This window comes from Myxocyprinus asiaticus, chromosome 4 (assembly GCF_019703515.2).
Source record: "Myxocyprinus asiaticus isolate MX2 ecotype Aquarium Trade chromosome 4, UBuf_Myxa_2, whole genome shotgun sequence".
Classification (NCBI taxonomy): domain Eukaryota; kingdom Metazoa; phylum Chordata; class Actinopteri; order Cypriniformes; family Catostomidae; genus Myxocyprinus; species Myxocyprinus asiaticus.
The window spans coordinates 27961197-27973299 of record NC_059347.1 but is presented as its reverse complement, the minus strand read 5'-3'; the positions used below and the strand labels follow the sequence as shown (position 1 = coordinate 27973299).

At 40.9% G+C, this 12103-nt stretch overlaps 1 protein-coding gene across 1 annotated transcript in view; it reads left to right on the top strand.

Moving 5' to 3' along the window:
* Positions 1-12103, top strand: part of tmem8b (transmembrane protein 8B) — a 202086-nt gene that overhangs the window by 82092 nt on the left and 107891 nt on the right. The window contains exon 3 of the mRNA XM_051696663.1: positions 2916-3123. Coding sequence (XP_051552623.1) covers positions 2916-3123 — 208 coding nt within the window. The remainder of the gene's footprint in view (positions 1-2915; positions 3124-12103) is intronic.

The window sequence follows — 12103 nt, the reverse complement described above, 5'->3', positions numbered from 1 at the left end:
AGTTCTGATACTCTTTTGGTTAGAAAATGTCTTTACCTGCAGTACAGAGTCATGTTGGTCAATTAGTCATGTTGGACATTCTTCATCGTTTTTAAACAATAGGATTAATTTACAGGTTTTATTTCAGTTCATTATTGGTAAATAATCACTTCAACCAATGTTCTTTTTGGTCTCTGAGTTTTAATGTATCCCATTACTGTTTTACAGAGAGAGAAACCTATGAAGGTAAATTAGTGCCTGAAAGATTTGCATTTGTAGAGTAAGATTTGTAAAAGTGTAAATGACTTTACAAGCATAATAAAAAGATTTGCATGCACAGAGTAAGTTCCCTATCTGTAACTCACTCGACGTTGTGTCGATGTAGTGACACTAGGGGTCACTCTTGGGAGCGCGAGACACCTCTGGTCTTTGATAAAAGGCCAATGAAAATTGGCGAGAGGTATTTGCATGCCACTCCCCCGGACATACGGGTATAAAAGGAGCTGGTATGCAACTACTCATTCAGATTTTCTCTTCGGAGCCGAACGGTCATGCTCATTGAGCTGAATTCCCATGACTGTTCATTCACCTCTGCTGGATCCGATGGCGCATTTCAGCGGCTTCTCCCCCCTCTGCACTGGTGCACTGCAGAGAATGCCCCTGGGCGCTTCGGCAGAAATAAAAGAGTATATTTCTCTAAAAGAGATAGTAGACACGATCACTCAGGCTAGGGCCCCCTCTGCGAGGCGCATGTATGCCTTTAAGTGGTGTCCGTTCACTAAGTGGTGTTCTTCCTGACGGGAAGACCCCCAGAGATGCGCAGTCAAATCGGTGCTTTTCTTCCTGCAGGAGAGGTGGGAAGGGCGGCTGTCCCCTTCCACCTTGAAGGTGTATGTAGCCGATATAGCGGCACACCACGACACAGTGGACGGTAAGTCCTTAGGGAAGCATGACCTGATCATCAGGTTCCTGAGAGGCGCCAGGAGGCTGAATCCATCCAGACCGCACCACGTTCCCTCATGGGACCTCTCTGTAGTTCTTCAGGATCTACAGAGAGCCCCCTTTGAGCCTTTGCAGTCAGCTGAGCTTAAGGCACTCTCCTTGAAGACTGCCCTCCTAACTGCGCTCACTTCCATCAAGAGGGTAGGAGACCTGCAAGCGTTCTCTGTCAGCGAAACATGCCTGGAGTGTGGTCCGGGCTACTCTCACGTGATCTTGAGACCCCGACCGGGCTATGTGCCCAAGGTTCCCACGACCCCTTTTAAGAACCAGGTGGTGAACCTGCGAGCGCTGCCCCAGGAGGAGGCAGACCCAGCCCTGTCGTTGCTGTGTCCGGTGCGCGCTTTACGCATCTATTTGGATTGCACGCAGAGCTTTAGGATCTCTGAGCAGCTCTTTGTCTGCTTTGGTGCACAGCGGAAAGGAAGGGCTGTCCCCAAGCAGAGGATCACCCACTGGTTCATTGACGCCATAGCTATGGCATATCATGCCCAGAACGTGTCGCCCCAGGTAGGGCTACGAGCCCATTCTACCAGGGGTGTAGCGGCCTCCTGGGTCCTGGCCAGGGGTACCTCTCTAACAGACATTTGCAGAGCAGGGCAACACCCAACACATTTGCGAGGTTCTACAACCTCCGGGTGGAACCGGTTTCATCCCGGGTAGTGGCACGCAATACAAGCGGATAAGCCCGGGATAGCTGGCCGGGTGTATCGTTTGCACATAGCGCCTTTCACCTCCTCTGAACTGAAGATGTGCGTCATTAACTCCCAGTAGTGTTCACAAACTATGTTCCCTGGTTGACTTCCTCTGAGCCCTGTGGCAGTCGAGTTTTCGGAGAGACTCGCTGCCGGCCCAGTACATGTGCTAACTAAAAGCCCTGTTCTGGGGTAGGTGCTCCGCATGAGGCAGTTACACAAATAACCATGACGATTTGTGAAAGTGTAAATCAAATTGCGAGTGTAAAAAAAACTGCATGTGCACAGAATGTTTTGTAAAGGTGTAAATCAAGTTGCAAATTAATTTTTTTGCAATATTTTAATGATTTGCATAAGAGTAATTCATGTATTGTGAATCTGCAACATTACAGTATGGTATATTAAAAAAAAGAAATTTGATCTGAATTATTTTGACTTTCTTTTTTTCTGCGCTTATACTGTTTTGCCAGTTTTTTTTTTTTTTTTTTTTGCCTAAATATGGCCAAATATATTGCAAACCTGCATGCAAACAATAATATGCAAGCAAAAGAAAGGGTGTCATGAACAGCAAAACGGACTGACCATGTTGGATCAGTCAGTTTGTAAAAATAAACTTTTGCAAAAGTGTAAATGGCATGTGTTTGTGGTGAAATTATTTTCCAGAATTAATCTGATATACATTGTTCTATCTACCCTATGTTGCGCTCACACTTTTGGCACGACTTTCTCACTCAAATAAGTTTTTGCAAGCGTAATGGGGAAGGTGGGTCTACCTGTTTCTTGTAAGCAATTTCAGTTAGGTTTTCGTTGAACAGTTTACTCTGATCTGATTGGTTAAATAACTTGACAGACAGCTTCTTCTTCAAATGGCTCAGTGTCGTTCCTCTGGTAGAATGGTATCTCTACTCTCTTAAATATAAAACTTAAATATTAAAAGATGTTCATTTATTGTGTGTGTAAAGTTAAGCTGACACCATTTATTAATTGATGTAAATATGAATCTGGTTCAAATGTTTATTTTTGTTGCTGTTAATTATTTACATTATATTTTTCATTACTTTTAATTATCATTGGCATGGCATTTGGATGGATAGTTGGATGTGAAATTGAAAGCCACATTTGCACCACACTTGAACTTAAATGATCTTAAACAATGGTGGTCTCATATGCATTTCTGTCTCATCCAAGGTGACAGTCCACAACATGTTATTTTTTTAATGTAACTGTCGTTGTGATTTACAGGTACTTCAGGTCAGGAGCTCCACCTGTGATCAACCCCCTCCATACTCGTTTTCCAAAGGACACTATTGTACCAGGCTCTTTTGCTGTGACTTTGACATGGACACTGCCCAACCGCACCACAGGGGTTTTCAATGTCACCAGTCCCCTCCCGGGAGACTGGTTCCTAGCTGCACACTTACCAAAGGATGAAGGGAAGATCTCTGTCAAGGTAAGTCAATAAGGAAGAAACATCAATCAGTGATCATAAGCACAACTTCATAATGAAATAATTATTTTGCTTCTGCTTTCATCAAGAGCTGAGCTTGTTGATAATGAGAAGTGCCTTATGTTCATGGTTTTGCCCGTACATTCCTTTTGGCATTTATGCATTTATAATTGATGCTGCTCACTTCCGCACAATCAGTGGGAGGCCTTCACGGGTAGTAATTTAAAAGTGAGCACTGTGATTTCAGAACTTGTCAGAACTTGTTTTTTTCAAACTAGATTATAGATGCATTTCCTGTCAGAGTGTTCATTATTTCGCTTGGATAGTAATCTCAAAGACACTGGCATTTTATGTGAGCTGTCCTGAATATTCATGTCTATAGATTGCATTACCGGTATATTAAAAGTGCATTACTTTTCAAAAGGTTATTTTTACAGTTCACAAAACCACATGTGTGTCTCTACTCTCTACAGGACACCGAATCAGTTGGCTCACAGACCTGCTGGTCTTTTTCATCTGTGGGCTATAGATATCTAGTGTTATTAATTCCTGCTCCTCCTTCAAAAATCACAGCCAACAAAATGCATTTTAATTCTTGAAAAAAGGCATTTACTGTCAGAATCAGAATGAGCTTTATCGCCAAGTATGCTTACACATACAAGGAATTTTTTCTTGGTGACAGAAACTTCCAGTACATAAACAATACAACAACAAGACAGAGATAATAATAAAAAATAGAGGAAAAATAAAAGGCTAATAGAAAATATAAGTATAAATAGAAATGCACAATAAGACAGAAAATATATATACAGTATGCATATGTACAAATACAAATCTGTTATATACAGATAGTGCAAGGGAATGTAATGCAGAAGAGGTAGGATATGTTAAATAAATATAATTGACTAAGCTGTGTACTGCACATAATTTTTGCTCAATGGGGCAGTTTTAACTGTTCATGAGATAGATAGCCTGAGGGAAAAAACTGTTCTTGTGCCTGACGGTTCTGGTGCTCAGTGCTCTATAGCGCCAGCCAGAAGTCAACAGTTCAAAAATGTAATGGGCAGGGTGCGTGGGGTCCAGAGTGATTTTTCCAGCCCTTTTCCTCCCTCTGGAAGTGTACAGTTCTTGAAGGGAGGGCAGGGGGCAACCAATAATCTGCTCAGCAGTTTGAACTGTCCATTGTAGTCTTCTGATGTCTGATTTCATAGCTGAACAAAACCAGACAGTTATTGAAGTGCAGAGGACAGACTCAATGACTGCTGAGTAGAACTGGACTAGCAGCGCCTGTAGCAGGTTGAACTTACTCAACTGGTGAAGGAAGTACACCCCCTGCTGGACCTTTTTCACAATGGAGTCAATGTGGGTCTCCCACTTCAGGTCCTGTGAGATGGCAGTGCCCAGGAACATGAATGACTCCACTGCTGCCACAGTGCTGTTTAGAATGGTGAGCAGGGTCATTGTTGGGGTGTTCCTCCTAAAGTCCACAATCATCTCCACTGTTTTGAGCATGTTGAGCTCCAGGTTGTTTTGGCTGCACCAGTGAGCCAGCCATTCAACCTCCCATCAGGTGGGCCAACACCAGTCTCTCAAATGACTTTCTGACCACAGATGTCAGAGCGATGGGTCTATAGTCATTAAGTCCTTTTATCTTGTGTTTGTTTGGGACAGGGATGATAGTGGAGCATTTGAATCAGCAGGGAACTTCACACTGCTCCAGTGATCTGTTTAAGATCTGTGTGAAGATGGGGCCAACTGGTCAGCACAGAATTTTAGACAAGTGGGTGAAACACCATCTGGACCCTGTGCTTTCCTTGTCTTCTCTTTCCAGAAGACCCGGCACATATTCCCTTCACAGATCCTAAGTACAGGCTGAGAAGCAGGAGGGGGGAGGAGGGTGGTTGCAGGAGGTGTTGGTGTTTGTGTAAAGTGAAGGTCAGAGCAGGTGTAGGGTGTGGGACTGGGCTTTTCAAATCTTCAGTAAAACACATTCAAATCGTCAGCCAGTTTTTGATTCACTTCAGAGTTTGGGGGTGGTGTCTTAAAGTTAGTAATGTCTTTCAGGCCTCTCCACACTGATGCAGGGTCGCAGCTTCTCAGAGTAGCTTCTTTTAGCCACTTTAATTTCCTTAATCAGTGTGTTTTTGGCCTGATTATAATCTGATACATGATTTTATCCCTGCTTCTGTAAGCATCATCTTTGGCATGATGAAGCTGTCTGAGTTTTCCTGTAGACCATGGTTTGCCGTTGGTGAACATTAAATAAGTCCTAGTAGGAATGCACATATCCTCACAGAAACTGATATATGATGTTACAGTATCTATGAGCTCCAAATTGGTGTTTGCAGCTTCAAAAACACTCCAATCAGTGCAGTCAAAGCAGGCTTGTAGTTCCAGCTCTGCTTCATTAGACCATCTTTTTACAGTCTTTACTACAGGTTTAGCTGATTTTAGTTTCTGCCTGTAGGTTGGAAGAAGATGAACCAGATAGTGGTCAGAGAGTCCCAAAGCTGCACGTGGGACAGCGATATGCATCCTTTAATGTTGTGTAGCAGTGATCCAGTATATTTCTGTCCCTGGTGGGGCATGTGATGTGCTGTCTGTATTTTGGCAATTCATGGGTGAGGTTGGCTTTGTTAAAATTGCTGAGAATAATAATAAGTGAGTCCGGGTATTGTTGTTCCATGTCTGTGATCTGATCAGCCAGCTGTTGCAGCGCTGCATTCACTCATGCTTGTGGCAGGATGTACACACTCACCAGAATAAACTAGGAAAACTCCCGCGGCAATTAGAAAGGTTTACAGTTGATAAAGAGCGCTTCCAAATTAGGACAGCACATCTTCTTTAACATTGTTACATCTGTACACCAACTTTCACTGATGTAAAAGTATATTCCACCAGCTCTTGTTTTCCCTGTTAACTCTGCAATGCGATCCGCTCTGAACAGCTGGAAGATGTCATGTGCTGTCCGGATTGGCTTCACTCAGCCAGGTTTCTGTGAAGCACAAGGCAGCAGAGTTTGAAAAGTCCTTGTTTGTATGTGTGAGGAGATGTAGTTCATCCGTTTTGTTAGAGAGAGAGCGTAGATTCGCTAGATGAATACTCGGCAGCGCTGTTCGAAAGCCACGCTGTCGGAGCTTGACCAGCGTGCCGGCTCGCTTTCCTCACTTGCGTCTCATAGCATGCTTTAACAACACAGCTGTGCCTCCGACTAAAATGTCAGAATAGTCCAAAACCATGAAAAGATTGTTTGGTATGTGCTGCTGAATGTTCAGCAGTTCATCCCTGGTAAAACTGATTGGAGAAAAATGAGTAAACACAGGACAAAAAAAAAAAAAAACAACAAAATAATTGGAGAGTTCCACACCGAGGCGGCCATCTGCAGCACCATTTTGAGTAACAAAAAACTATTGAAACACGAGGGGTCAATTGTGCATCATAAAATATGTGTAAATAATAACGTGTCAACAGTAGCTACATTAGAGCCTAATAATGGCTCTCTGCAAGTAAACACATGTACATCAAGCTGTAACATTCATATTAGGGGTATTACTGCCCAGAGGGAAAATTGAAATGGGGGAAAATCAGCAAGTGGAAAGTGTTTAAAGGACTCATGCTGCTGACTGTCCAACTGCGATTCTTATGGTAATGTACTGCCCCACAATGGGTTCATTTAATGGTTGCTTATACTAATTTCAAATTCACTGAAAAGGAAGTGCACCCAATGGTCAATACGGATTCATAAATATATGCAATGTTTTAATCTACAGCCATATAAATAAATGTGTGTATATATATATATATATATATATATATATATATATATTCTTAAGTAGTTTTGCCTTGTATCTAAATATCCTTCAAGCCTAAAATATTTATATGAGGCATGCAAAGTATAATCTCCTTGGCATGCACAGTACAGACCATTATTTTGAAATAATAACTGGTTTGTGTTGTGAAGTGTGAAATCCTGGGGGAATATTTATCTATATACATATATACATATATTGTACATATACTGTATATATACATGTACATATAATGTACAAGGGGAGGGGGGGAAGTGAATATGCAAATATTTAGCTAATGTCTACCTTACAGAGCTACAACTAGATACTTTCCACAGGTTTGCATTAGCATGTCGAGTACTCGTTTTCTTGTTTTCATGGAGACTCACATCTGCTCTAATTGTGCTGCCATGCATAATTTTGCTAATATCTGACAGTTCTGTAAAGTGGAGGAAAAGTGCTTTACGCTGTGGAAAATAATGATTATGAGCTGGGTATAATTGTTTTAGACAACAACAATAACCAAAGTTTATTTCTGGCCTCTGCACATTTATCCAAACTGTCAGCTGTGATTTCAGTGGCCAACCTTCCTGCTAAAAAAAGACCAGCTTAGACCAGAATTTTCATGCTGGTCCAGGCTGAATAATGCTGGTTTGGTACTGGTCTAGCTGGTGAACCAGCATAGCTTGGCAAAACTTAGCTGGTCGACCAGCATGATCTTTCTGATGAAGCTGATTGACCAAGTAAGTCTTTCTGATTAAACAAAATTACAAGCCAGGATCCAAAACATAACATGATGCTGACCAGCAATGCTGGTCTTTTTTAGCAGAGTTGGTTAAACAGTTTAAACGATCTGTGTAGTGGATGGCATCTGAGTTAATCTCACATTAGAACAAAATCCATGTTAATTAGAATTCTCAGTTCCATGCGCGCAAAATAACATTCCCTCAATCTCTATCTACCATCTTAAAAACTCTGTTTCTCCTGAGCTTTGTCCTATGCTTACATGTCTTATCTCAGTGCCACCAGGCCTGCACTTTTCTTTAATTAACTCTCCTGGATTAAGAGCAATCATTTTACTATTTGTTCTCCACATTTGAGGGCACTGTATTCTCTGAGCCCACATGATCATACCACCAGCCAATTAGACAGAGACAAAGCCTGGCATGACGAAGGTCTCTTTCCTTTCTGTTGGCCTGGGGAATGACAGCACCTGTGGAGCAGAAAAACTCATAGCTGGTCCTACTGGAGTAATTGGAGGAAACCAAGACCATGCATTGCCTGAGGAATAAATGTTTTATATACAGTATTATGCCATGTAGTGCAATGGGGTTTTAGGTTGTGGTGAATTGGACTAAGCAGCTGAAAGGGGTTTGTAGGCATTTGACAGATTCTGCTACAGTAAATTGTCCCAAGGGAAGTTGACTGAGACATTGTGATGTACAGTAAGTTGCTGATGGATAGTGATACATTTAATAATCAGTTAAATTAATCCATTTAATGCTTGCATGCAGCTATAATAAATATATATATATATATATATATATATATTTTTTTTTTTTTTTTTTTTAATTAAATAAACTTCTAGAGTTTCAGCTTGATATCTATTGCTTGTTACTTAAAGGTGAAATGTGTCATTTCTGTACCATCAGCGTGTTCAAACGGAATTTGAATTCCATCTTCCATTGGACGCACAAACAGACTGTCCCACCCCAAACTTGTGCCATTGGTTGACCTGTGTCAGAGTTTCCCAGATGGAGTTTGAGAGCATGCTCTCATCCAGCTGACAGTGAAAAAATGGCACTTTTTAATGCAAAAGTAAATAATGCGCTACAGTCCATACAAAGCAACAGATATAATTGTGTTATCAGCAATGCAATCATGTTTTAAAAGTTATGTTGGAGTCATAAACCTGAAATTGTTTGCCCTGCAGTTCTGAAAAGCAGTAAGTGCTGGCTAATCGTTTGTAAGTTGGTTTAGTTCAATGCTAAACCGACCGTTGGGCAGAGGCTTCTGCTGGGTCTTAAAGCTGTCCTTTATGCAGCCAGCTACCATTTCCTTGCACAGTGGTCAAAATTGTAATTTCCTAAAAATATAAGTATAATTTTCAGTTTCTAAAAAAAATATTTATAGTAGGAAGAGGGACTTGTCCCCCCACATTATCAGGGGAAAGAAAACATAAATGAAGTAAAAATAAAAATAAATTAAAAAAAGGCACCATGACGGAAATTTTAAAATGTAGTACATCAGTGGCAGATAATGATTATTTGTAGTGCAACCTCTGATTGGGATAGAAATGCCAATGTTGAATTTAAAAAATATATATAGTTATTATAAGTAAAGAACACTAAATGTAATAAGAGTTAATTAAAATATAGTACAAAAACTTAAAATGTATTATATTTTGAAAGATTAACATTACTTAAAAAATCAGGGGTACTTCAAATAAATAATTTATGTCATAGGGGTTCAGCTGACGAAAACTTTGGGAACCCCCGACCTATGTTGATATGTCAGGGTGGAATGAACACAGCAAAGTTTTGATAGCACCACAGAGCCACAGTGTTTACACTTTGTGGGGAAATCAGCCTACACATGGCTTACTTTAAGATGTCTCTGCATATAAAATTGAAAGTATTTTAACATCGAAACAATTACGCACTTCACCTTGGACAATTGTCATTTGCAGCAAAAGTCATTCTTAAATTGTGTGCCTACAGAGAAAGACAAACATCTTGGAATTCTCAAAATGATTGGAAACTGCTACAACCCAAGCACAAGCCAATAACTCACTGTCAAGTAACAGCTTGCAAGATCACAGCTCCGTGGACACATGGAGCACAGAGGTGAATCTCTGCAGAGCAAAGCTGCATTGGCCCTCAGCAAAGTGCAAGCCTGTTCTCTCTGCTGATGAGCTCCACAGTCTCTGTGAGGCTAATCAGGGAGCAGCCAGACTCTCCTCTGCAGGCGCACAGTCACACTAGCAGATGGCCAGTTGTAGAGGAAGAGAGGAGAGTGAGAGAGAGAGGGGAAGTGGAAGGAAAGGAAGGAAGGGGGATGAGAAAGAGTCAAGCACACAGCAAAGATCACCTGACCATCTCTGCTGGATGGAGCTGCCACAGGGGATGAGCAGGGACCAGAAGCAGAGCAACCTGACAGTTTGCCTTGCACTATAACAAAACTTGGAGTGCATCAATAAACTAATTGGAAACTGCCAGCTCTCTGAGATATGTTATCGTTCAATGCATCTTTGTTGTTTTAAGGAAAGGTCTACAGAAGGAATGGAGATGGGTTGTCAGTTTTATGGCTGCTTATCTCCATATCCATATCTGAATTTTTTGTTACAGATAGAGTGCACAGGTCAAAGCACTCACAACACACTTGGAAATCTGTTATTATTAAGGCATGTCAGCTTACTTAAAACCAAGGTTGACGCTCAATGAAATGGCTGACGTACTGTAACTCTCCTAAAATCGAGGGCTTCTAGTTTTAAGAAATAATACATCACAAATAACAAACAAATTCGAAATGTTAAAAAAATGCTGGCATCTACTCACTTTCCTCCAACAATAAAAACATGCAACTTTGAAATATGTATTCTTTGTATTGAACTAAGAGGTCAGTGTGTGATGTTTTGATTTTCTGTTATTTGCACATATTCTTGTCATACGAATTTGCTGATTAGAGTTTACCAAACTTGAACTTTTGTGTGCAGCAGAATGTGAAATTTGATTAGCTTGTGTTTCCGGTCTCCTGCATTTGGATGCGTTTTAATGGGAATGAATGGAGTGCATGTGTAGTGTGACCGCACCTTAATAATATTTGCTGGGGGGAGGGGAAGGCCAAGGATTCCTTGTTAGATGTTAATTAATGATTTGTGATATGTCTAATTTTTTCAATGATAAATAATTTTATTACAGCTTAAAGGAATAGTTTACCCAAAATAGAAATTCTGTCATTATTTACGCACCCTCATGTTGCTCCAAACCCGTGGCTGGCGGCTATGTCAATATATAATATATAATATCAAACCTCATTGCTTCTCATCGCGTCTCGCAACATAATGATACAACAACATTTTCATTTTTGGGTGATCTCTTCCTTTAATAAAATAACTAACGCAAGAAGACCATGTTTACATGAGATTTTAAATCATCAGGTTATTCTCGGCTTTTGACCTCAGAGAGTAAACAGGCATGTGCATAACCTTTGCGCACATGGGATAAGCAGGGAAGAACGGTGGCAAAGGTGTTTACATGCAATGCAAAATCAGGTAAATGGGCCAACATCTGGATGTGCTAATTGCTTTATGCTTAAACCGTAAGATCGTGCATGTAAACGCGCTCATTGGCTCAACCATTGGTGTGAGTTTGTGGCGACACTATTTGTTGACTAATGGAAGATGAGGTGAGTGTTCAGGAAACCTGTTTGGAAGCAAATTATTTTGGCAGTTCCGTTTAGTGACACTACATGGCACAGAAATTGCATAATTTGCCTTAAATCTAGTACCATTTTCTGAAAACAGATCTGATCAATACTTTGGTGATAGTATCCTGTGCTTGTACAACTACATCATTTCCAACCATCAAGTCAATGTGAAGTGAATGGTGGTAGCTACAACCTCCCAACTGTTGATAAAAGCAAGCAGAACTTCCCTCCCATCACTAATTTATTTCTGGACTTGACATGGTCCTGATGGAAGCAGGCAGCTAAAGCACAGAACAGAAGGGGGTGTTGTGGGTGGTGTGCAGGGGAACCCCAAGCTTTACCAGTAATGAGACTGTGGATCCCTGCAGGTCTATTTCTTGACAAATGATAAATGTTTTTCATATCAGGCTGAAAAACTCAAATTAATTTATGCTTTATATGCAGTAAGTTCATGTACAAGTACATTTTCAAGTACAGATACACAAAGAGGAGAAATTTCAAAGGTTTTTAGGTAGGCTGCTCTAAGATAACAATCCTTTCTGAAAAGACCAGTTTAGACCAGGCTGGTATATGCTGTTTTTTGCCACAGGTTGAAGTAGAGGCAGGACGCAAACACAGAGTAAAAAAATGAAAGTATTTATTAATAGAGAAATAAACAAAAACCAGCATAAATTACCCTGTAGGGGACAAACATAAAGTTCAGCGCTGAAAGTCGACTGAAGCTGGGCTGGGACAGATGTACGAGAAGCAGGACCGACCGGACCGAC